Genomic DNA, 27892 nt, shown 5'->3' on the forward strand with positions numbered 1-27892 from the left:
ATTGTAGACACCAGCAAACTAAATAAATATATTTAACAGTTTCCTCTAAAATTTAAGGACTTGAAAGCATTATGTTATGATGCTTTTGTAGTTAATTTTTATTGATAATTTTGGTTTTTAATCTTAATCTTTATTTGCTATATATCCCCTTAACCTTCCACTGTCCCAGAGAACCAATCTTTTAATATAGAAAACAGATCCATAAAGCCACACAGCCTATCAGTAGGGTTTAACCTTGTACATACAATCTTGTACATCTTTAGTTCCCTCCTGCTGACTTTCCAAACTGCTTTTGGTAGGAAAATTGTTCCATTCCATTTTTTGGGAGGTTCTGATGCTCTGTCTTCATTCCACCATTCTCCTTTAACTTGATAATTTTTAATGAAAAAAATTATCTAATGTTTGAAATTTTGGCAACTTTGACATTTCCATTTTAATGCCTTAAAAATGCACTTTGAGCTCCAATATTTCAAAGTATATTTGCACAGTGTTCTTGGATATTATTGTGTTCTACTTTCCCTTATTTAAAATTTCACTTCTTTAGTCCATAATATATCTTTTTGCAATATAGTATAGTTTTTTTTTTTTTAAACTTTGATGGAGTCCTTGCCACACAAGAATTAAATAAGTTTATTTAAAAAGTTTGGAAAATGTCCTGATGGTTGGCAGAATTCCTATCAATGACTTTTATTTTTCTCTTTTCTTCTTTAGCTACCAATGGTGTTGTCTGTCATCTTAGCCATGAAGGCCAAGGAGTAAATGCAAATGTGAACATTGCTGCTGACCATCCTACTTGGAGCACTATTTGATAGCATGGAAAGACTCTACACCTCTCTCCCCCCCGCCCCCCCATTTCCCAGAACATTTTGGATTGAGTACATCTCAGAAGTGAAGCTCTTCTTTCTGTATGATGATAATGGGCATGATCAAAATGTGTTTCCTTCTGACTGAAAGCCAGAAGAGTTTTGCTTCAGTGGAATTCACTGTCTTTAGGTAAACTTTTTTTTTTTTTTTTTTTTTTTTGGTAAATTATTCTGTAAAAATGCATAAGTTGTTCAGTGTTTTATGAAATTTTTAGAATTTATGGTATGTTGGGAAACTTCAATTCTTATAAGTATTGTTTCCATATAGTAACCTTCTTAAATGTAATATAATTGATCAATCTATTCCATCAAACTGCCTTTTCTCTTAAGATTGCCAATGTTTTTAAACCGTGACCTTGTTTTAAAAGGAAATGTTAGTCTGATTCAGATGCATTTGTGAGAATACATCGGGTATAGCTTTGTACAGGCTGATCTCCACAATTTTGTGGAAGGAGAAATAATATATTCATTTTTGTCTTCCATATCAGATTTATCCTTTATAAAGTTCTAAATCTCTCTCTTATAAGTGCTCCAATAAATTTCTTTTTCACCTTTTAAAAGGTCACATTGTTAAAAATCAGGTAAGGTAGAGGAAATATTCATTTAGAAAATTAGGTTTTTTAGCATGGGAAGTTAAAAGTCTATGATTTTGTATCAGATTAGGCTTGTTGAATTTCTTTGCCAGTAAGGCTCCAATAGTCAAACTTCAGATCACAAGTGAATGATTTTTTTTTCCCACTAATACTTTAGTTTAGTTTAGTTTAACTAATAGTTTAGTTTAATGCATTTGTCAATATTGGCTTAACCTTCTGTTATATTTAATAGGTTTACCTTGATGGGAATGGATTGGACAATTGATATTTCAAATGATTTTTTCTGGTTTTTTTTTGTTTTTGTTTTTGTTGTTGTTGTTGTTGTTGTTATTGTTGATTCATGAGGTATATTTTTTTAACAATTTTTAAGCCTGAATTTTGAATCACTCTTTCTGGTGCCTGACCTTGTAATTCATTTATTTAGGTTTTTAGGTGATTAGAATTTTAATTTTTTTTTGGGGGGGGGGCGGGGTAAAGAACCTTTATGTGTTTTCTTTATGGATACTTCTCAGTATAATCATTGAGGAAAAAGGCTTGGTCAACTTGTAGTAGCCGTGTTTTTGTCAACCATTCCCCAAAGTATTAGTCTTTAACTGAGGTGGTGTTTTTTTTTTTTTTTAATCATTTTTTCAAAGTAACAAAAATGAACAATTATATAACTAAAACATATATTTCACCTGAAAAAACGAACACTAGTACTCTTGATATTAATCGTCATGGATTGTTGTGGCATTCCATCTTCTCCCTTTTTAAAAGGCATTTATCTTCTCCATAATACAGTTTTACAGAAATATAAGCTTACCTGCAAAATCAATTCATATTTTTTAAGATAATGAAAATATAAAAACATTTGAAAATTTACCCAGAAATTCTGGGCCCAGCAATTGGCTGAGTATTATCATCTTTCTGAAGTATTAAATTATTGTGTGTGTGTGTGTGTGTGTGTATCTTAATGTTTTACAATTAATGTTTGTAGATTACTTGTTTAGAAAAGTTAATTTGAGCTTATATGAAATTGTTATCCCATGGTTAAAGTACTTGTTTTTAAATTTTGGATTTTACTAAGTGTGGGGGAAATGGGACAAAAGCAGAACTATCTTTACTTAAGACTTCTGTTAGATTTATATCTCAGGTTAATGTAGACCAAAAGGTGATTATTATATTTGTGACTCCTAAATTCCACTATAATGCCATATAAGTCTTCATTTTACAATTTTTTTCTATAAGTTAGGGATTTTTAATGGCCTAATGTGGTTCTATTCTCTTCCTAAGATGATGGTAAAATAAGAAAATATGGATGACGTTTCCTAAAATTTGTTCCATTTGTAATTCAGGAGAAAAGATGTGATCAGAATAGGAATGCTGAATTCAAGATATCTTTTCTGGTATGTAACTTTGTTTGGTTTTATTTAATATCTGCTGACCTATTATTTAATGAAAGATTCTTCTTTTTCTCCCCATTTCTGTCCATTCAAGTTATGATTGAAGGTTGAGATGATGCTATTTGGGTCGGTCCCATTATTGATCTCCCTCCTCCCCCATCTGAATAAAATTCATAATTAAGAGAAAGAAAACAAAAGTGACCTTTTAATTCTGATCACAGTCACTTTATCTAAAAGAAATGGTAATAAAAGTCATAGAAAATTTTTTAGTATAGTAATTTTGTGTAATTATTTCTTAATATATATATCACTCCCCACCCCCTTTATACCTCTCAGAGGTATATGTACAGCTTTTTTGAGATGACCTCTGGTCAGACTAGTAAGGCAATTTTTGTTAGGTTCTTTTTAAAGGAGAACATTTGCAATAGTGAATTTTTTTTTTGGGGGGGGGGGCTATCTTGTTTGCTGATTTTGAATCCTATTATTAAATTTTTGGTTGGGCAGAAGTTGTGTATTTTTCCTTGATATTCTAAGCAGATATTATACCAATAGTTCTAGAATTGGAACCTTTCAGTTTTAACCTGTTAATAAATTAGAATGCCAACTATATTGTTCCCTTTTCTGCAACTGCAGTGAACTAAACATTGTCCTTATCCTTAAAATTAAATATTTTAATGATAAAAATAAAGTTAGCTATTTGTTGAAAAATAAGTGATTATGGTTTATAAAAAAAAGATTTAGGGGACCATCTTTGGGATGTATTTTGGATCAGTAGACTACTTATTTAAAAAAGTTTAAATTTTATTTGATGTTTTTTATTTTTACATCACATTTGATCTTTCCTTCTAAAAAAGCAAAACAGGTTAAGCTAAACCAACTGCCGGTAACAGCATTCTAAATTAGCAATCCCTTACTTTCTGATAGTGGGAAGCTAGATGACACAGTCAATATGGTGCCATTCTTGGAATCAGGAAGAAGAGTCTTCCTGAAGAGTTCAAATCCAACCTCAAATATTTACTAGCTGTGTGACACTGGGCAAGTCACTTAACCCAGTTTTCCCCAGTTTCTTCATTTGTAAAAAGAGCTGGAGAAGAAAATGACAAACTACTCCTAGTATTATCTTTGCGAAGAAAACCCCAAATGAGATCATGAAGTGTCAGGACTGAAAACAATTGAACAGCAAGGCTATAATTAAAAGGGATAAAAGAGTACACTTCATCTTCTTTTCTCTGGGACCAAGATTAGCAATTGTAATTACTCATAGTCTGAGTTCATTCAGTCGCTTTAGTTTCTTTTGTGCTCATTTTGTGTAATATGTTTCTGCTTATTTTGCTCTGCATCAGTTCATCCAAGTCTTCCCATTGTTTTCTGTTGTTGTAATTTCTTCCAATGCAGTAATTTTATTAAAATGCTACATTTTGTTCAGCCATTCTCCAAGTGATGTGTCCCCTCTATAATTTGCAGGATTTTGCTATTTTGTGGAAATTTTTGTATACACATGGCCTTTCTGTTTATGATTCCTTCAGCAAATTAAGGATATATGAGTAATAACTGGCTCAAAGAATATGAATAGTTCACATGGGATTCTTTAAACTCACTTTTGCATTTTGGATCCATTTAGTAGTCTAATAAAACCTATGTTTTTAATGTTTTGAAATTCATAAAATAAAAATACATAGAATCACAAAGGATTGAATTTATATTGAAATAACTATCACAATATAGTGTTGAAAAAGTTGTAGACCCTGGGGTTACCTCAGTGAATTTTCTTGGAATAGTTTAAATTGTGTTACCAAAAGATTGTAACCACTTGACAGCTAACAGTATATTAGCATATAGATCTTTCCACTGATCTATCAGCATTGATTTCTTTTTAGTTTAGCATATTCCAGTTCAATAGATATGAGGTGGAAAACCAAAATCATTTTGATTTTGATTTACCTTATTATACATTTCCCTTATTTGAAGCAATAAAGATTGTTTGTTGATAATTTACAATTCTCTTGAAAACTTCATGTCTTTTGACTACTTAGGGATTGGGGAGTATCTCTTAGCCTTATATTTTTGTTTTGGTTTTCTTTATACCTTGGGTATATTAAAGTTATAATTACTAAATACTGTAATTAACTAATTTTTTGTGACTCATTAAAGCCATTTCCTGTAGACTTAAAATGGTAATTGAAGAAAGGAAAAGATTTATTTGAATTAAAAGAAAAAATATTAACCTGCATTTTAAATTGACCATCTAGGTCTCAGTTTATTAGCAATGTATGGAACATTATGACATATACCAATGAAGGAAGTGTCTAAATAGATTGTTGAAGTTTGGAGGTATGTTTCCATAGCACTTTTTTGGGGGGTGGGGTGGGGTGGGGTGAGGGAGCTGCTCATAATGGCTACCAGTTAGCCATCTTTTTTTTTTTTTTTTTTTTTGCAAGCTAACTTAGACCAATGACAAAACAAATTGTTTTTACTAAAGATTATCGCTGATTATGTAGGTCTTCTGATTTCCCAGTATGAAATTGCATTCTTGTGCTCTGATATTTTACAAATATTCTTTGAATTTGGAGCTAAATGTAATCTTGGACATCATCTCAGCCAATGTCCTTACAATATTTGTGATCTTATGACAGTAGCAAAAGACAGAATTTTATTACATTATAAGAACCTTGGGGATGCTGTCTAATGCAATCTCCAAATTTTATTGATAAAGAACTAAGGCACAGAAATCAAACTCATGAAGTTCACCAATAGTAGAATTGGAATATGAATTGTGCTTTTTCTTTGATTTCAAGTTCAGTGCCTTTTCTGCTTCACCATATTACATTTGTGAATATAAAGTCAGATTATTGTGAGCATTGGTTCCATCATCTTCTTTCCTAGGTTATGCCAATAGAATTCAGTTTTCAAATGATATTTTGAAAACTTTTATATAAAGCACTGACTGAATGCTTTAAAAATAGGATCATTAGGTTTAAAGATAGAAAAGACATTAAAGGTCAACTATTTCGGCCTCCCTTTTTAAATAGATAATAAATTGAGCACTCCAAAAGGTGTCTGAAAATTGTTGGAAAAGCTAAGTGGAAATATGAAGATGGAAACATTTCCATCCTAGTTTTGAAATATTAGAGAAGATGTATTTGGAGAAGATTTGAAATTATTGTTTTAGCAGCTCTGAGGTTTCAACTTAAATCCAGAATATTTACAACAATAATAAAAGATTGAAAGAGCCAATTTTGATAGGACTTCATAACAAGAGGAACACTATCCATCATTTTAAGATCTATGCCTTGATCTGCTGAAGTTTGGAAGTATGTTTTTAAAAAGTGAAAAAGTATTCAAATCCATGGATCCTATTGCCATCAGTAAACTTCACAGAATTCAAAGATTAAAAGAAAGGCCTCACAACAACAACAAAACATAGCAACTACTTTTGTCCTAACTAAGAATTGCAAGCAAAGTAGATGATAATTTTCTGGGGAATGGCCAAACAAATTGTTATTAAGCTATGAAAAATGATGAAGCATAAGGGGAATTATGAACTTGTATAGAGTAAATTAAGCACAACCAGGAAAAAAGTATATCTGGTAACAATACCAGAAATTGAAAGAACCTGAAACTTCAAAAGTATACATTGTGTTGTTCTAAGATCTGTCTTTGCCCCAGGGAAAAGATGAGGGGAAAAGTACCTCCCTTCCACTTCTGCTGAGGGTTGGGGAGTCAAGGAATGGAATACTAAATGAACTGTTGGATTCAATGGGTGCATTGGTTTGCTTTGCTGAACTGCTTCTTTTCCTTTATCAGTTTAATCTTTGTTATAAGAGGTGGCTTGCTTGTTTGGCAAGGGAGCTGTTATATTTGAAAATAAAGGTGATGTAAAAATAAAAATAAATCAATAAAATTTTCAAAAATATTTCAAGTCTGTTATATTGAATTTTGTAGCTGGACCAGTGATAAAATTCCAATGATCATTGGCAGAAGGCTCAGGATTTCTTGTGGCACACACATGGTGAGATGGATGGATGCTGTTACTGGAATGCATCTTCAAAATTTCTAAAGACTGTGATTTCAACCATTTGGTAATTCCTCTCTATATGCATATTGATTCTTTTTCATGCCCTAGATTATATATTTTTTTCCCATGAGTTCCCATGGTCAGAGAATTCATTATCTGGTTGTCAAGCTTTTGGTGCTGAGCCTCTTTGGGTTTTGTTAACTGGTCTTTTCACACTCTTTGGTCAGACCTGTGTTTTATTAACTTTCTGATTTGGCTAGTACCTGGCATAATCATTAAGATCTGAGTTTTCTGCCATTTCTAAAGGACCTAAAGATTGTCTGGTCCAACTTTTGGGCAGAGATGTATTGTTCCCCATTCGATAGCTGAAGATCAAGGTGGTGGCTTGCCCAAGGTTGCAAGGGATATAAGGAGAAGGGAATTTGGAAATTGATCAGGATGGTATGGAACCTGCATCGCTGCTTCTCAGTGCATCTCTGCTTCTCAGTGCTATCTTCAGCTGCATCTACTGCTTTTCCAACATCAATACTAGCTTCTTACATATGTGCTTTTAGAAGATTTTTCCTTATATCCTTGTTAATAGAGGAAGGCAAGAGAGAGCATTTTGTTCTCATCAGCAGGCAGGTAAATTTTTGGTTAAAAAAATTTTTTTAAATTTTTTGAAAATCTTAAATTATATTTATTATAGAGTTCAGTTTTGGGGGCATATGAGGGTATATCCAGAAATGACTATGATATGAAACAAAAGATCAATAAAAACTTAAAATCAATTTAAAAGGAAATAATTGTAGCCAATATTGCCTATTTGCTATTCTGATTTACTTGTCAGATGTCTTAGTTAGATTAATTAGATGTTTTAATTCATTCTCGTGAATATTTGTGAATTTATAATAATTACTTAACCATTTTCCCCATAACTAAGATCTTTGACAATGGAGCATTAGCAATATAAACCCAACATCTAAAAGTACCCTGTACTATTTGGAAGTTTGTCCTGAGCTAGATATTTTCTCAAAAATTGGAAAAAGAGCACAGAAATTGTGAAAGGTCCAGAGTAGGCAATAATGTTGCTAAAAGCAGATTCCAAATAGAAACTTGGGCAGAGATTATTAACTTAGAAAACCACAATATTTTATTTATATTTTATTAAACATTTCCCAGTTAGCATTTAATGTAGTTTAGTTCTGAAATGGCCCTACCAGGATGTGAGAAATTCAGTAAGTTACCATGATTTGCAGAGAATTATATATTGTAAGCCAGAGGAAGGACTTCAACCTGGCCAAATTTCTTGCTTTGACTAACTGTAATCATTATGCAAAACTGCCTCTAGGAATAGGAATAAAGCTTTTCTTCCATGTGTAATGTGGGCCTATCACATGGTACCTGTTTTAGAACAATGTTTTAAGAATTAAAATATTGACAGTTAATTCCTTTTGAAATTTCTGTGTTAAAAGGTGAAGTTTAAAGAATTTTCGCATTATGGGATAAAACATAGTTTTGAATTTTATATTACTAATCTTGAGATTAGCCCTTCATTCAATAATAGTGTGACCATAGTATGACTATTTATTGGAAGTAGACCATTGCTTCTCTCAATTAATGAAGTATGTAAGTGCCCGTGTGCCAGACATTGAAAATACAAGAGAAAAGTGATTCAATACCTGTCCTCAAGAAGCTAAGGTACTTCCATTTGGGATTAGGGAAGTAAGGTTGTGAGTAAAAACAAGTTCCTTTATTTCCCTTTTTCTCCTTTCTCCCTATATACAAATTCTTATCTCGGTACTTTGAGAGGCAATTTATCCATTTAACAATTATTATATATACAAGGTATATATAGACATATATTAACCGAGATTTTTCTTTTCTTTTTCAGGTTGGAAATAGACTCATAGGTCCACATTCTTCTGTGTTAATCTTTAACAGTTCTTTGGGCAAAGTGATCTTGAATGTAAATTTCATTTATGTTGAATTATCAATAATAGAAAAATCCAAAATATTAACATTTATTAAAATGCAATTCAGGCTTTTATGGTGAAATATTCAAACAGTGTTAGTGTTAGTTTTTTGTTTGAGTATTCAAACTACTCTGAATAAAATTCTGGCTTTTGCTTTTGTCATCAGATCTTAATTTTGGTGAAGTTCTCCCCATTTCCTATGAGTTGCTTCCCTCCTTCCATATAGGTCTGGAGAGTTGGACACTGTCTTTTTATTCATCTTGGCAGCATAGAAACTGCCCTTTTATCTCCAAACATGGATAAACTTTCTGAAAAAATTGTTCAGAGTAAGTATCCTTTCCCTTATTCCTATTCCTGCAAACTTCTTTATGCTGGTTGGAAACCATTAATATCGCCTGCTTTCCATTGATTTTTGGACCACTTATAAATCTAATTCTGGAGAATGATTGTGGTAGTATAACACTGAAGGCGCATCCTTCAGTTTATTTGTATGCATAAAAAGGCTATATACCAAGTCTGAAAGCAAAATTTCTTGCTTCATTGTTTTTTTTTTTTTTAAACGTTTTTTGTGATCATATATCTTATGAGCTATATAAGAAATTTTTTTTCTTTTTCATCAAGGGGCCCAGATCAAAGCTGGTCTTTTTTGGTTTCATTCTCTTAAGTCCTGTTTGTAACCTTAGGATCACAGACAAAGATCAGATTTTACCTGGGCTATTCACAAATAGTGGGAAAGTTCAAAATCTTTTGTCAGTTGCCTAGGGTGAATGGGTGTAATGATTGTGGGTGTTTTCATGTTTAGAATTCCCTAAACTGTTCAAACCAAAGTTATCACTTATTTAAATGGGTTTTCTACAAATTTATATTTCGATGCGTTATTGTAATGAGAAAGTTATTAAAAACTGAAATGATTACCCTCATTTGTTATGTGCCTTTTTCTGCTGTCAGTTGACAACTATGGATGTAAAATTCCATGTTTTCCAGCTCAGGATGGAAACTGCAAATTGTGAAACAATTGTGCACAAGAATCTACATAATTCATTGAAGAAATCAATTTTTCAAAAGCCTAGGAAGAATTTCCAGGGAGCAACTGGGAAATAATGTTTTTATTGAACTTCACTTTACAGATGAGTAAACTTCATCAAAGTCAACACATATATCTTCAGTGTATCATATGAACCATAAATCACCTCTGTAGACCTAAACTGCAATGTATGTTACTAATAAAATCATGGATCAAGTCCTTTCTTTCCCTTATGTCTATCTGTCCTCCCCTTCCTTGGGAATATGGGAATTTTATTTTTGTGTTTGTGTTGTTGCCCATTTAACTGAATTAGAATGAAGTCAGAATATGGTGAATACAGTGCAGTAGAAAGATGCAGCCATTTCTGGCAGGTATGAGAGGAAGAATTGTTTTTAAGCTGTCAATTCAAATTAATTAGCATTCTAGACTTAAATTCAAATGAGCAAAATCTTGTAGAATGAACAAAATGGTTAGAAATGTGCACAAAATTAGTTAAGCACCTTAGTAGAAAAAAGATCCCTTATACACATTTTGCCATAGAACATTTGAGTACATGTAGAGACGTGATAATTGATTCCATACCTACAGTTGACAAAGTGACAAGGAATAATGAGGGCTGAAATTAGTCCCAAGCACAGAGCCACTTGCTCTGCTTATATGTTTCAAGACTGGGTGGAGGATTAGCATCCTGAGACTGCTCCATTTTGGAAGATATATGACTAATGATTATTCCTAAAGTGCTAAGAGAAGGAAGAGAAATAAGCAACCAGAATAAAAGCATGTGAATTTTCCAGTAAAAGAACTAGCTAGAAAAATAAGCACAAATGCAAGAGAAATTTTTAAGAGTGATTATGTTTTGTCATAGTCAAGTGAGGAGAGATTGAAGGGGGAGATTGATAAATGGAATAAAGTTTCATGGAATAAAGCTAAGGGCCTGAGATCACAGGCCAGAAGGATTCATAGGGTAAAGGGATTATTTTTGGAATAATAAATTGAAACTGATTTCAGTGAATTTTATCTCAAATTGGAAGGGGATGCAGAAATTGTGGTGTGATAGTGATCATAAGATTCATATATCTATATAGGAACGGGCAATGAGACCAGAATCTGAGTAATGGACTTAAGGAAACAGAGCAAAGTTTAAAGGAAAGCAAAGAACAGATTTGAGAATGAAAGCAAAAAGTTAGGATATTGTAGGAGGAAGACATTTTCAAATTTTAAATTATTCTAATAGGAAAAGATAAACAAAACCTATCTTTTCCTAATTTTTAGGAAACCTTAATGTAGGTGACATTTTATCAATGGTTAGTGAATGGCACTAAGTTTGGTTAGGGGAAAGAGCTATAAGTAGGTCAGAGTGCTATCAAAAGCATATTTGGAGTCTTCCAAAATCACTTCACTTCTTCGTCTTAAATTTTATTTTGAGATGGGATCGGTCAGGAAACATTGTGTTGACTAGTATGTTCCACACCTTTTAAGTGCTGGGGATACAAAGCAAATCAAAGAAATAATGCCACATAAAAAAACATATAAAAAGGTAGGACGACAAAATAAAATGCTCTATGTAGCCAGGTATAAAGTCAGGAGTTACTGTCTGCCACGAGCCCTCTCCTTAAATAGATCTGAATCAAGCTCTCCAATGTCCATCTCACCAGATAAAGGAGGGGGTCAGGTACTGAGGAGAGAATGAGTTTTGGAGATAATGATTTCAAGGACAGAAATGGACTAAATTTTAAAACTTTCATCCACAAACTTATGTCAAACCATGAAATAAAGATAAAATGTTTTGATAAAAAATTTTAGGTCATTGAGATCGTTTAATTGCCTATAGTGGATCTTGATGTGGTTGAAAATACGAGATTTAGAATCAAATAGCAAAATCTGTGACCTACATTATCTTCTCTGGGCTTCAAAATTCTTTTGCAGTAAAATAAAAGGTTGTTGGTGTAGTTGAACTATATATATATATATATATATATATATATATATATATATATATATAAATCTATGATGGCAGGTGAAACAACAAAGGAAAATTGTAAGGTGGATTTCAAAGCCATTGACAAAAGTGCCCTTTGTATGTATACCAGTAAAAATCTGGAAAATTTCTACACAAAAGTCTAAGTAGAAATTGAAAATTTTATGTGGATTTTCAGGCCCAGATGGGAAATAGAGCCAGGGGAAGAAATGACATTTGGAGGAATAGATAACATAGATTTTAGTTGAAAACATTATGACAAGGCTAAAAATTCTCTCATCAGCTCATATGTGCTCTATAAAAATGACAAAATCAGAAAAAAATGAATCAACCTTAAAAGGAGTAAAAATTTGCCAAAGGAAATCCAAAGGGAGTTTATATCAAAATTAAGGAATAAAATGAGAAAGATGGGAACTATGAAAAATAATAAATCACTTCAAAAAACTTTCATTAGCGATGATTAGCAAATTTTTGAATCTCAAATTACTCAAGTCCAGACTCTGAAGCTTGCCCTGCTAGAGCCTTTACATCTAAGATTTTAACTCTTTTCATTCATGGCCAATGTCTTTGTCCAAGTCTTCATGATCCCAATTGCAGTTTTCTCAGTAAAGATATGGGGATGGTTTGCCACTTCCTTCCTCAGCTCATTTCAGAGATGGGGAAATTGAAGCAGAGTTAAGTGATTTGGCTAGGGTCACACAGCCAATTAAGACTTTCAAGCTAGATTTGAAATCGAGAAGAGTCCTCCCGATTTGAGGTTCAGAACTTTGTTACTTTCGAATTAATCTCATAAACTTTTGGTGTTGTTTCCCCTCTCTTAATATGAACTTATTTTGGGCAGGAATCTTATTTTTACAAAGCTCCTTGTACTCTCAGCCCTTAAAACTGATAAGAGCTGTTTAATTAATTAAAGTTATTTAAAAGCAAACTAATTTACATGGATCACCTTTTAAATGGAGATAAATAAGATACTGTGCATTATCAAAAGTCAGTGGAGACTTTGGGTGTCAAGATTGCAGAGAAAGGAGTCCTCTTAAGTCTTCCCAAATTCTCTTCCAAACAACTAGAAAATCACCTCAGAATTGATCTAGTAGCAGGAGCTTAGCATCCAAGAGTAGAGATCTGTCTCTGTGTTAAGACCAAGAGCAGGAGCAACAGTTGGTTTCCAAGTCTAGTCCCAAAGCTGAAGCCATCCATCATGAGGCCACACCTTCCTGTAAACCAGCATCCCCCTAGGCAGGTCAGCAGTAAGGGCAGAACAACAACCAGGGCCCATCCCTCAAAGCACCTCCACGACCAGGCACCAGACAGACTTAGAATATCAACTAGTAGGAAAGGCCAGCAGTTCAACCCCACAACCAGAGGAACCTCCACTTACAAAAGGGTAGCTTACCCTCCGGTGAAAAGAAGCAGCTAACCCCCAAAGCCTAATGAAAGCCAGGAGCACCACTCTGAGCCCCAGCACACAAAGCTGAGAGTGCAGGACCAGGGCCCAACTCGCTGAAAAGCCAGTCAGAAAAAAATGAGCAACAAACAGTAACAGAGCTCGACTATAGAAAGTTATTGTGGTGACAGACAGCAAGGAAGGATCAAGATCTAAAGTTGGGACAATACATGTGAAGCCTCAAAGAAAAAATGTGATTTGATCTCAGACAAAAAGTTCCTGAAAGAGATTGCAAAAGTTTTTATAAAGAAAATTAAAAGAAAAACTAGCAAAAATAATAGCACACTAGACCTTACAGAAGTAGGGCAGGGACACTCCTAACAGCTCTGGACAGAAAGGAGTACTCGTGGACAGGTCTCTTGAAGGAGCTCTGAAACAGCTGCACAAAAACCTCTGAAGTTTGGGACAGTGTACCTCCATCCTGGAAACAAAGCCCTAATTTAACAGTTCAAAGCAGAGCAATAGGCTAGGAAAATGAGCAAAGGGAAAAGTTATGATTGTGATGAAAATTAAAAGAGAAGGAGGAAACAAAGTCAAAGTTATATCTAAAGCCTTCAAGAAAAATAAGAATTGGTCTCAGATCATGGAAGAACTCGAGGGATTTTGAAAATAAAGATAGAAGAAAAATTCAGAAGAGAATTGAGGGTGACACAAAAGGATATACAAAAATGTAATGACAAGAATGCCCTAAGAAAGCAAAATTGGCCAAATGAGAATTTCACTGTGGAAAATAATTCCTTGAAAATTAGAATTGAACAAATATAAGCTAATGACTTTTATGAGCAACCAAGAAACAAAAGCAAAAGAATGCAAGGAAGAAAACTGAAATATCTCACTGAGAAAACTGATATGGCAAATAGATTCAGGAGAGAGAATTTTAAATTTTAATTAGTTTCTCTAAAAGCCATGATAAAAAAAAAAAAAAAGAACCTGAACATCATCTTACAATAAATTATTCTAGAACCAGAGGGTAATATAGAATTGAAAGAATCCACTGATCATCTCCTGAAAGAGATTCCCCAAGTAAAAACTCCCAGGAATATTATAGCTAAATTCTGGAACTTCCAGGTCAAGAAGAAAATATTGCAAGCATCCTAAAAGAAAGACTAGAAGTATAGTGGAACCACAATCAGGAATTTATTAGCAGCTTCTTCATTAAAGGACCAAAGGGCTTAGAATGATAATCCCTGGGAGCACTGGAGCTAGAATGACAACCAAGAATCACTTGCCCAGAAAAAGTAAGGATAATACTTCAAAGGAAAAGGTAGACAACATTCACTGAAATAGAGGAATTTTAATCATTAGTGATGAAAAGACTGAGATGAATAGAAAAATCTAATTTTCAGATCTTGCACTCAGAAGAAACAATCAGGCAATCAAGAAAAGAAAAAATTAAGATCTGTTAACATTCTTGTAACTCATAAGAACTTTTTTATGGCAGTTAGATGGAGCACATATAGACAAAGCACAGATGTGAGATGAATGTGAAGGGATAATATCTAAAAAAAAAAAAATAAAATTGAGAGGTGAGAGGAATGTACTGAGAGAAAGGGAAAGAGAAGAATGGTGTAAATTATCTGCCATAAAAAAAGAGGCAAGAAAAAACTTTGGCAGTGGAAGGGAAAAGGGGGAGCAGAGGGAGAATGAGTGAACCTTACTACTCTCATAAGAATTGGTTCAAAGATTAAATAACATACATACTCAATATGAGTACAAATTATTTTACCTTGCAAGAAAATAAGAGGGGAAGAGAATATTTGGGGTGGAAGAGAGGTGTGATATGATAGAAAAGAGGGCATATTGAGGAAGGGGTGGTGAGTAGCAAAACATTTTTGAGGAGAGTCAGGGTGAAAACAATAGAACTGGGAAATACAGTTAGCAAAAGTAATTTGGAAAAGAATTTTAAAGCAAGTTTCTCTGAAGAAGACCTCATTTAAATGTAAAGAGAACTGAGTCAAAATTTATTTTTTTTAAATGTCATTCCCTAATTGATGTGATCAAAAGATATGAACTACACCCAAAGAACTATAAAATCATGCATATCCTTTGCTCTAATAATATCACTACTAGGTACACATCCCAAAAAAGCACCTATATATACAAAAATATTTATAACGGCTCTCTTCTTGGGTTAAAGAATTGGAAATTGATGGGATGCCCATCAACTTGGGAATGGCTATATCAATGCGTTTGATTACAGATTGAGGTATATTCTTTTTATTTTTCTTGAGAGTTTTTTTGGGAGGAGGAGAGATTTTTTTTACAACTTGACTTCAATGGAAATGTTGTAAATTCAATATTTTTAAAAGAAATGAAAATACTGCAAGTAGCCAAAAAGAAACAATTCAATTATGGTAATACATGTATAACAACAGTAAGATTTACACCCCAAGGATTGTACTATAAACAAATTAAGAGAGTATGGAATGGAATAATTTGTCAGATTTATAGATAAAGAAATAATTTAATATCAAAGATGATATAGAGTATTACAAAATGTAAAACAATTTTGATTTCATGAAATTCAGAACAAATGCATAAAACAAAACCAATGCAACCAAAATGAGAAAAGCAGAAAACTGGGGAAGATTTTTTTTTTTTTTTGCAAGAAGTATCTCTGATAAAAGCCTAATTTCTCAAATATATAGAAAACTATATAAGTCACTACCCAGTTGAGGAATAGTCAAAGGATATGAACAGGCAGTCTTCAGATGAAGAAATTAAAGATATCTATAGGTATATTTTTAAAAAATGCTCTAAATCACTATTAGAGAAATGCAGATTAAAATAACTCTTATACCCATCAGACTGATTAATATAACAGAATTTGTTGGATATTTGGAAGGGATGTGTGAAAACTAGGACATTAATATACTGTTAGTGGAGTTGTGAAATGTTCTAACCATTCTGGAGAGTAATTTGGAAATAGGCCTGAAGGCATAAAACTTTGCTTATCATTTGATCCAGCAATGCTGCTGCTAGGTCTATATCCCAAAGACACCCCAAAAAGGAGGGAAAGGACCCATTTTTACAAAATATAGCAGTTTTTTGGGATGCCTAAGAATTGGAAATTAAGGAGATACCCATGACTAAACAAACTGTGGCATATGATTGTAATGGCATATTTTTGGGTTATAAGGCAGATATTATGATTTCAGAAAACCTAGACTTAATTAACATGAACTGATGCAGTGTATATAATACCAGGAAAACACTGTATTCAGTAGCAACCACATTGTGAGGATGAACTGTGAAAACTTTTAAGTTACTCTGATCAAGACAATGACCCAAGACAATTCTCAAGGATCCATGATAAGAAATGCTATCTCTCTCCAGAGAACTGATGAACTTTAAATGCAAATTCTCTGTGGATGCTATTTTTCACTTTCATTTTTATTCTTTCTTTTGAATCTTCTTGTATAAAATGATTAAACTGGGAATGTTTACATAATTGTTGATGCAGATAGCTCATATCTGATTGCATGTTGTTTCAAGGACTGGAAGGAAGGGGAGTGAAGGAAGAAAGGGATGGAATTTGGAACTCAAAACTTTTTTTTTTTTAAGTCATTAGAGATCTTATTAGTAGTATATCTTATGCAAGTCAAATGATTAGCCAGATTTAGTAGTGAACTTTTTAAATTCAGGAGCATGAAATTCTTATAGACAAATACAACTATGCTAAATTAGTGTAATATTGGAAAGTAAAACCACTACTAGTTGTGAATAGTCAAGAAATAATACATAGAAGATCCAAGTGTATTTAAGATACTTTTTTTTTGATACTGGAAGAAGGAATCTTTCAAGGAATTACTTATATATTCATATATCTATATAATAGATAACTCATTTCACATTATTTGCTATAATAAATTCCATTTCTGTAAATGGTGTTTGTCATATATTATCTTTTTGAGCCATTTTAAGATCTGCAATTTCATTAATCTTGGTTGTATACCATAAGGTATCCATGCCTTCTCATTGTTATACTTTTCCAGAGTATCCTTCATCCAGAGTATCCATCCAACAGATTGGAAGCCTTTCTCTGCTTTAATATTTCATAATAAAATATTCAATTTGTCTACCTGGCATCCCTTTTAGCAAAGAAATCATCACTGACAACATATAATAGTTGGACACACCACGTAGCTTACCATTTCCTTTGGATTACTGGCAATTTTTCTAAGATAGATTTGTTATTATTTCCAGTTATACAGCATTACTTGAAAAAAGTTGGGCTTTTGTTGGCAACAAGTAGCTTAAGCCCACTGCATGGTTGTTGTCCAGTTAACCCAGATCACAGATTTAGAATAAGAAATTACCTTAAAAGTCATGTAATGCATGCCTTCATTTTATATAGTAAGAAAATGAAGAGCATATGGATTTCCCAATGTCAGCTAGTAGTGACAACAATTTTGGCTTCAGTTTATTTTAATATATAGACCCCCTACATTCTATTTTCTCATACAATGTCTTTATAACAGAATGTTCTAATTTGAATGATTTATCTTTATTTTTCCAACATGTGTTTTAGCTAATGTCTAAAGAAGATTTGAGGCCTTGGATTCTGAGGCTGGTAACAAATTATTAAAATGTCTTGGTCAATTATTTGCATTTGTAAAATTCATCCATTCCCTTTATCCATTGATCATCCACAGGGAACTATGATACAAAACACCTTTTGGTGAACAAATCTCCCTATTTCATGTTCTCAATTCAATGGTACTCAAACTGTTGCATAAGATTATTTCCATAGTCCTATTTCAGAGGAAACTTGTATAATTTGAGAAGAGGGAAAAACTTTGTTGAATGGGGGATGATCTTGTATCTTGTAAATTTTTCTGCTGTTGAACACTTTTAAAAAAGTCAACAGCTGGCTATATATAATCCACTGTTTGACCCTAAAGATATCATTACCCCAGGCAGCTAGGTGGTGTAGTGAATAGAGCACCAGCTGTGAATTCAGGAGGACCTGAGTTCAAATTTGACCCCGTTCAAATTTGACCCCAGACACAACACTTCTTAGCTGTGTGACCTTAATCAAATCACTAAACCCCAATTGCCTCAGCAAAGAAAAGAAAAAAAAAGGTATCATTACCCCTCCCTCCCACAATAACACCTTTAAAAGCCTACACTAAGTTCATGTTTACACCATTGTCTTAGATGTAAATAAATTTGTCTGTTAGAGCCTGATTTCCATTTATAATATTTCCAGAGAAATCAATAAGTCTTTTAAAAGGATATTTTTTCGGCAGGACTTATTCTGTACATATCAAATTAAGATCAGCCCTCTTCCTGATGTTAATTTCATAAGTGAATTACCACTTTATCACATATTCTAATTCACTTTATATAGAAAATAAACTTGCTACTCTGAGTCTCAATTTCCCAATCTGTTAAAATGAAAATACTTGGCATATCTAAATCATAATTTAGCAAAATTGTATAACAAATATATAACAAAATATATAAAGCAAAATAAATAACATTTATAAAGCACTTAAAAAGTATTAAATAGGTAAAAGTGAAGATTGTGGTGTCAGATTAGAAATATAGTATTTTTCCTGTCATGGATGACGTGTATCAGATATATCCCAATTCATGCAAATTTGGTGGTTCTTCAAGTTTCAAATGCTTTTGGTATGATGTCTCAGATTTCATGTCATGTTCTTAACGAGCAAAATTTCCTATTAACTACTTTTCCATTTTGAGATGTAGTAAAACAGAACTTGCATACATCCAGCTCATAGTCTTAATCTAATGCTACTCTTTTGCCGACTTTCCAATTTGAAGTTGAAATAGTTTCTGAGCTCTAAAATGATAATTGTTAGCAGAGGTATGAGGACTAATACTCTGATACCCTGAATGAATCTAAATGTGCAAGTAATTTTTCTGGAGAACAATCTGGAAATACAAGAGTTAGAAAATACAATCACACTTTTATGATTCAAATCTGACTCAAAACAAAATGATTGAGACTATAAAATTTGTGGATATACTGTTTTGTAATTTTTCTGGAAAAGCCAAAAAAAGTATGCTGTAACTTCAAGAATGAAGACTTGCAAAGGACCCTACAAGAAGACCAAAGACATGTTTCACTTTTTCTTCTCCTCTTCTCTTTCCCCCTTTGTTTTCCTGAATTCTAAATAGTTAATGTTACCAAGGCTCTTCAAGTCTTTATAATGTTATTCACTAGTGTGTGCTTTCTACTTTTGCTGCATTTTATCTTCACTTTTATTTTATCCTTCACACTGCATTTTCCTGGTCATTTCTCATGATTAATTTTCGTAATTTTGACAAGCACTTTCCTTATAGTCAATAAATTAATCTTTTCACAAAGCATACAAGTTATGTCTTGTAAGACGGGATGGGGAAAAGGTGGAATTGTTTTTCCTTCTGTGTAGTTGTTTAAACAAATATTTGATAGATCGATTTTCCCTAATATATATACCTACCTTTTCTTTTTGGGGATCCAACTTGTGATTTCTTTTAAGACAGGGTACTTCCAATATGGAAAAACTTCTAAGGCAGAGAGCCAGGTACTCTGCCTGGGGCAATACATATAACTGGGAGCATTGAAAAATGAAGATATTTTGCAAAGAATATACAGCCAGTCTGCCAGAGCTAGGACTTGAATTTTCTTATCTATCATGCCATGCTTCTTCTGAAGCACACATACTTTACATGCCTGTTCTGGCAATAAAAGTCAGAAAGAAAAAAGTTAAGAATGTTAGAATGCAAGTATTACAAACTCAAAGATGCAGGTATTTGTAAATTTTTGATAACACTCAACGAAAACTATTTTTGTAAATTGGGTAAAAATCTAAAGAGAATATTATTTTACAATGATGTTACCATTAAAGTGTGTTAAGTGTGCATTCTCAAAAATATTTATTTGAAACTTATTTTAAAGTAATCTTTTGCCCACTATTGCCTTCTATCCACTTTTCTGGAGAGCTGGCTCGCCATATCAGCTTAAGAACTGGTCTCATGATGAAGGGTTCATTTCCTGCTCTGCTTTTTTTTGGACTTCCCGTAATCCCAGAAACTCATCATTCTGGCAGATTAATTTGGATATCATACTTATTCAACATCCCCTCCCCTGGTAGCTTCTTTCTCCTTAATTTTTCCACCATTTAAGGTCACTCTGGGAATTTTCATTTTCCACCTTGGTTGAATACCTAGTCCAAGAGGTATTTTGAAGGCAAACTCCCTCTTATCTCAGTTATTCTTCCCTTTACACACTTTATCCTTCCCCCAGCTTTTCATCTTTCTTTCTTTTTCTTTTTTTTTAATATGCTATCTTCCCTAGGGGAACATCAGCTCCTTATGCCTCATGGTTCCTGGCATATAATAGGAGCTGAACAAATATCTATTGATTGGTTCACAATTCTGTCTTATTCTATACTGTTCTCCTTCATTAATTCCATTTTCAAAGGTAAGTTGGACTAACAATACTTTGCTGGGGATGTGCATTAATTCCCCCCCCCCCCCATCTCCCATCCCATGCCTTCCTTTCCCATCTCTACTACTTCTAGGATCCTAATTTTCCTTTAAAGCTCAGTTCAGGTGCAACTTTCTCTGCTGACTTTCTTCATCTCTATTATTCCTTTTTGGGAGTACATGTTGCATCTTTCTGCCATTAAAATGTTTCTGAGAGCAATAAATGTTTCATTTTTGTCTTTCCTGCTCCAATATTTAACACTGTACTTTGTACAAAGTAAGCAATGATTGTTGAAGAAGCATCAATGAATCATTTTTTAAAAAAAAAGTTTGTTGAAAAACTGCATCCACATCATTTTCAGTAACCACAGGTTATTTCTTAAGGCTCAGTCATGTGCTTTTTCTCTTCTTCTATACTGTCTCATCAATGATACCATTGAGTTCATTATCTCTATGCGTAGGATTCCCAGATATTTCTCTCTAGTCTCTCTCCTAAGTTACAGTCCCTCATTAGCAGTTGCTAATAATAAGTTGCAGGCAAGTCAAATTAAACAGGTAAAAAAACATAATTATCTCTTCCCTTCTCTCTACACAACGTCCCTGGCTCCTTCTTCCACTCACTGGGGCAGTATCATCCTTCGTTCCCCCACTCATTCCAACTTCACAGACCAATAGTGTTTCTACCTGCACAATCTCTCTCATACTTTTTTCTCTTCACTCTAGCACAGGCCCTAGTCACCTACATTATTCCAATACCTTTCTAATTGTTCCCTTTGACCAAATCCTTGAAGCACTATCTTTTTGCTTTTCCTCATTTCCCGAGTATTTACCATCATGTGTGGCACTATACTACAGTAGTATATCCTCAATAAATGCTTGCTTATCAGACTCATTGCACAGGTCTATTTTGGGAGGGGCAGGAGCTGACTCTGATTCTCATTCTTAAGGAGCCAAAACTTCCAGTGGGTCACCTAGGCTAAGAGAAAGTGCCCCTTCCTTGCTGCGTATCTCATTTTTTGGATTTAAAAACATTATTCTGAGGTGGCCACAGTCTTTATCAGACTATCAGAGGAGTCCACAATATTAAAATAAAAAATCCAACTTACTGAGATTAAGTGATTTACTCACTTAAAAAACAACTAATAAATACCAAAAGTAAGGGTTAAAGTCTAGCACTCTCTTGTAAGTTAAGAAATAATGGGGCAAAAGCAGCAAGGTTGGTAAGGAAGAATCGCTCAATTTTCTCAGTGTGGCCAATTCATAGCTTTGTACTAATTTAAATAATTCCCTCCTCCCCAATTCACAGTGTATACTCCAATGTTCTCTGGACATTTGCATTTTAAAGTGGCATCCATTTATGGACATTTTTATGAGTAAAACCTATACTGAACAAAATTACATACATTTCCAAAACTGAATGGAATCTGTTTTCCCTTGACATTTTATCAAAAAAATAGTCCAGAAATTTAGTACTATTCTTCTACCACTATAAAACAGTAGATTCCCAGCTCAAAGCCTCTGATCAGAGAAAATTCCTTCCTTAGTCTGGTTATCAACAATCCTAATATAGCCTGACTAGTATCTCTCATTACTCTTCAACAGAATCTGTCTATTTAATTGTCTGGAGAATATGTGTGTCTTTGGTTCATACTATTCCTTCTACCTTAAAAAAGCCTCTTCCTCCTTTCCAATTACTGAAACCATACCAGTTCTTGAAGGACCAGCCTAAATTTGCTTTATCTGTGAGACCTTCTCTGAACCCTTTGCCAGAAGAGATTTTTTTGTCATCCTTGTTCTCTTATGCCTTTTTTCTCAATATCAGTGATTCGGAGCTTTACTCGGCACACATGGCAATATTCATTTTTTTTTTAAACATCTCTTAAGTTTTCCATTCTAACATTCTAAACTGTAAATTCCTTGAGAGTGATGATTTAAGTAACTGATTTTATGAATTCCAAAATAAAAATGTATATACCCTATAATCAAATTTCAATCTTATTGTAAAAGCTGAGTTCTAACAACTATTTTGTATCCATAAGCATGGTGTTTTAAAAAAAATATATATTTGTTGTTGTGCTAAGAATATTTAAGATACAGAAGTATACAAATAGTAACAAATGTTTTTGTTGAAAATGCAAAGAATTATCAGCACACATTGTATTAACAATAAAATATGGGATAGAAAGGCAATACTTGATGAAAAATAACAATGGATAAATGAAATCTAAAAGTTGAGTTGTTGTTCTTTTTATTTAGTGTAATGTGACATTCCAAAAAATTGAAATACATTTCATTAAAACTATAGTAGTTTGATATCGCAGAAACTAGTCTAGAGCTAAAAAATGAGGAAAAAAAAAAAAAGCCCAAATCTTTTCATCTGTTTTCCCACAACTTGAATGAAATAGATTCATTAGTGGTTGCAAAACATCAATTCATAAAAGGATATTTTATAATATAATCACACCATTTTAACAGTGAGCATTAAGCAGTATTTGTTTACTATAGTTTTTGCTAAGCATAGAGGCACATTGTGGTATCTAAATTCCATGTAGCAACCAGAACAGCAAGGCACAGTTGGGATTTTAAAATGCTTCCAATTGAATTTAAAAAATTTTCTGATTAAAGTACTTGAACAAAGATAATCTCTCAAATAAAGGTAACAGCTTCTCACAGTTACCTAAGTACATTTGAAACACAGAACTAAATTATATCCCTTTAAAAGGTTCATAATACCCCAAATCTGGTCAATACTATTCTTGGTTTGTCTATAAGCATCCCAATTTATCATCTAAATATCTTTCGATACATTACTATGAATAAAGGATAACTTTAAATTTATGGAATTAATCTTCACTATAACCTTTATGCTTGTGATCTGTCATACAGAGTAACCTGAATCAGCTAAGCCCAGTAATTTTTTCCATGCTTTCTAAATAAATTTAGAATATGACCTGTTTTTAAACATGCCTACCAGTCTGCCTAGAGAAACACCTAAGATAACAGATCCAATTTTAATTTAGATCTTCAGTGACTCAGAATCTACTCATCAAAAGTGAAGCAGCAACTTTCAAATATAACACACTTCCCTAGGTCTATGCATGTGACAGGTTTACACGTCATTCTTAAACATAGAAACATTAATTAAGACTAGTAGAAAATTTCAGGATTAAAAAAAATCTTTCATCTAATTTTCTTAAATAATTCTATATGCACCACTCCACATTGTGGAAAAGCTAAAATATGCAGTCTGGATATAACAAAGGAAATTGATATTTAAACTGTTGGCACAAATAATTACATCTATACTGTACAAAATATCAGGTAACCATGTGTCATTCCCCACCTCCCACCCCTACCCCAAGCAGTGAACATACCAGATGACAGGTAATAATCAGCAAGCTGTTGCAGATAAAATTTTTAAAAGAAAGACAGTAGAATAATATTTTGAAAGTGTTGATGTGCCAGAAGTAAGTATTCCAAACTGCTTTATCAGACTGAAGTAACCAGTATCAGGGTCAAAAATAACTCCATCCTAATCCTTATTAACTGTCCTTTTTTGGTCACTGCAATTGTACTCTGTATGCACCTATAAGCAATTTTACCTATGAAAGGAAAGACAAAATTGTGATTTTTTAAAAAAACATTTGCTTGCTCTCAAAGAGAAAAAGACATCAGGGAGAAAAATCAGCGGGCATACTACACATAGCTATAACATTGAATAGGTAAAATTGAACATTATCATGCTACAAAGTTCTGCTTGTAGTGTGATTCAATAATCACTTGAGCAAAAATCATCTATCCCAAATGAATGTTTCATTTAATGTTAATTTTCCATAAACTGATTATGACTATAAGCTTTTATAACTAAGTTTTTAATATCTCATAATGCAAACAAACAATTTTGCTAATTTTGCAAACTTTTTTTGTTAGCCCATTTGGTTAACAGGGATAGATATGGAAATGGAAAGTGAGGCTTATGGGATTTCAAAATAGGTTGGGAATCATGCTCAAACACTTAATATGAGATTCTGATTTGACCAGTAAAAATCTTTTTACCTTGGCAGAGGGTGCTTCTGTCAGACGTATAAAAAGTTTATTGAGGCCTGCAACAGGGCTGAAGGAATAAACAAAATGGCTATCCTAAAAGGCAACAAAAGAAAATTAATCAGAACATATATGAATATAACCTCATGTGTTCCAGGAATGTAAAGTAAATCATTAAAAATCTATTAAAGTAGCCTTAATAACAAAGTAACTCAAAAGAAAGCAAGATTGTGTTATGATTCAAACCCAAGAAGATCAAAGAGCAACATTCAAGTCTATCACAATGAAGATACTTTAGAAAAGGTATGAAGAAGAACTACCTTGGAGCTGTCTTTGAAAAGTTATAAGCAATGTACATATGTACTACATTTTCATGTTGACAGAAAGTTACAACTGAACTCTTAAAAAAATTTTGTTTATCTTTATTTAAATTTATTTTATTAAAAACAGAGTAAGAAAAAAGAAAAACAGAAAACAAATACAAAACAAAACAAAACAGAACATTGTCATGTATCCAGCAGAACATCAAGGATTCAAAATATAGAACAGTAAATTTCCAGTTCAAAAAGGATATATAAGAAATTAATATTCATGAATGCTCATCTTTTCTTTACTTCCTTGTAGTTTGTTCTTTTGTTCTCTGCTGCATACTTTTTTTTACTTTATTCTCCCCCTCCTTTCATCTCCACCACTTCCCCCAAGTAGGCTATAGCTAAGACCCCCACCTCCACATATCTTTGCTAATCCTGTTCTTTCTTTGTTTTAATTTTATTCCTTAATTTGCCTTGCTATTAGCCTCCTCCCATCCTTGGATTCTTCCTTTGTCTTCTCCCACCCTTTGCTTCCTCCTCCATCCAGTCCTCTCCCCTCATTTCTTTATAATTTTGGAGGATGCTATACCGTTCATGCTATACATGTAGTATTGCCTATTTAACCCATTCCCAAAGTGAGCAGATTTTCAGAACTATGAGCCTTTCTCCCTTTTCTAATGCCTCTATCTCTATTCTTCTGTATCTCATTTGTATAACATAATTATTTTAACTCTGCCTCAATCTTTCTTTTGAACTACTCTATTGCTGATGTCAGTCTTAAAACATATGATATCCAGTTCCATATAAAAAACAGAAAACAATTTGTCCATGTTTATACAATCCTTGATCTTGGATATTAGCTGTCATAAGTTAAACTTTTTACCAAGTTTGAGTTTGGTTGATAGAAAGTCCTGAAAATCTGCAAGTTCACTGAATATCCATTTTTCCTCATTCAATATTATGGATAATTTTACTGGATATATTTTTGGAATATCATATCATATCGGCTTATGGCCAAGTTCTTTTGAATATTTGTATATATATAATTCCAGGGCCTGCAGTCTTTTATTGTGGTTGTTGCTAAGTCCTGTAAAATTCTAATTTTAGTTGCAGTGTATGTGAAATTTTTTTCTTGTTTCTTATAAAATTGTCTCTTTGATCTGGGGTTTGGAAATATGGCAATAATATTCCTGTGTTTTCTACAAAGGATCTCTCTGAGTGATTGGTGAATTTTTTTCTATTTCTACTTTTCCCTCATGTTCTATCACTTCAGGACAATTTCCTTGGATTATTTCTTGTATTACTGTGTCAAGGTTCTTTTTTTGATCACAGTTTTCAGGTAGATGAATTATTCTTATATTTTCTCTTCTTAAACTGTGCTCCAGATCTGTTGTTTTTCTTATATTTCACATTCTATTCTATTTTTTCATTCTTCATAATCTATTTTGTCATTTCTTGGTCTCTCAAATTATCACTGACTTCCCTTTGCCCAATTCTAATTTTCAAAGAGCTGATTTCATTTCTGAGTACTTCCTTTTCTAATTGGTTAACTTTTTCTTTTTCAGATTCTTGCTTTTCTTGGATGGTTTTTAATTTTTATTCTTTACTCAATCTCTCATTTGACTTTTAAATACTTTTTTGAATTCTTCTATAAATTCTTTTTGGGAAGGGAGCTATTTAATATTATTCTCAGGGGTAGAAGCAGCTTTTTTTACTTCAATGTCCTTCTCTGAAAATGAACCCTGATCTTCCCTATTCCCATACTAAGTTTCTATGATTGGGCTTCATTGTTCTTTGCTGGTTCATTTTTTTTTTTTAATGAGAATATTAATGCAAAAAACTCTAATTATGAGGTGGGAGGACGGTGCCTCTAGCTTCACCTCAGCTCTCCCCTCTGACCTGGAACCCCAAACCAAAAGCTCCACCTTCCTGTAAGTGCCCATAGCCACCAGTACTCCTGTCCCACTGCTTCTGTAGTCACAGGTAGGTTGTGCACACAGCTGAGCCTGGCCTTCCGATTCAGTAGAGGTTCCCTCAGTCCTTCCAGACTCAAGACTCCTGACTCTGTAAACTGTCTGGGAAGTCCAAATTTCTGTGGTTCCTGCTAAGGCTCCAGTCAAACCCAGCTAAACTGAGGGGTCCCCACTTGGTAAATCTGCAGAGCTAGCCCAGATGTGTTTGCATTTCACATTGGTTAAACCTTAGCCCCAAGTCTTTCTTCTGAGCTTGGGTTGTATCAGGAAGACTCCAGTTCTGCTCCAAATCATCCTTATTTTTCACCAGTCTATGTTCACCACTAGGCACAAATTTTTTCTGCTTATGAGGAAAATCTGGAGAGCTTGAAATTTATTGACCTATTCTTCTAGCTTCCCAGAATCTTCCCCTAAACCTGAACTCTTGCCAAAACATTTCAAGAACATTACTAGAACCATAAAGTGAAGTCATTTGGGGGTTTTATCTCCTAGGCAATTAAGAGAATAAAACAAATGATTAGAAAGCAACTTCTTAACAGAGGATTTACAGAGGAGAGGGGTGAAGAACAACAAATACTTTGGGTTAGCGTACATTTAGTTATTTTTCTAGGCCTTCTACATCTCTATATAATATAAGAACTAATGTCTAGCATGATTACCCTGAAGTGATAAATGGTTATCAAAGAATTACCTAATTATTTTCATCAGATTATTTATTTGCTAAAGTAGAATTCTGGACAAACATCAGGATATTGTATTTAATTCATTTTTTTCCCCTGATTAAGTGACAGCTACTCATTCCTTAAATACTGGTTAACCAAGGATTTACTAATCATACTTCTGTTAATTAAGAAATTTAAAAATGTAAAA

At 33.2% G+C, this 27892-nt stretch overlaps 1 protein-coding gene and 1 long non-coding RNA gene across 2 annotated transcripts in view; one reads left to right on the top strand and one right to left on the bottom strand.

The window, feature by feature from the left end:
* Positions 1-999: 999 nt before the first annotated feature.
* On the top strand, positions 1000-10328 carry LOC116422481. The gene is made up of 2 exons (XR_004233158.1): positions 1000-2841; positions 6781-10328. It is a non-coding gene; the product is annotated as an uncharacterized LOC116422481 (long non-coding RNA).
* Positions 10329-22994: 12666 nt separating this feature from the next.
* Positions 22995-27892, bottom strand: part of MPHOSPH8 (M-phase phosphoprotein 8) — a 58210-nt gene continuing 53312 nt past the window's right edge. The window contains exons 13-14 of the mRNA XM_003764435.4: positions 24751-24834; positions 22995-24296 (exon numbers count right to left, since the gene is read on the bottom strand). Of these exons, the coding sequence (XP_003764483.2) occupies positions 24255-24296; positions 24751-24834 (126 nt within the window). The 3' untranslated portion in view covers positions 22995-24254. The remainder of the gene's footprint in view (positions 24297-24750; positions 24835-27892) is intronic.

Source organism: Sarcophilus harrisii, chromosome 3 (assembly GCF_902635505.1).
Source record: "Sarcophilus harrisii chromosome 3, mSarHar1.11, whole genome shotgun sequence".
Lineage (NCBI taxonomy): Eukaryota > Metazoa > Chordata > Mammalia > Dasyuromorphia > Dasyuridae > Sarcophilus > Sarcophilus harrisii.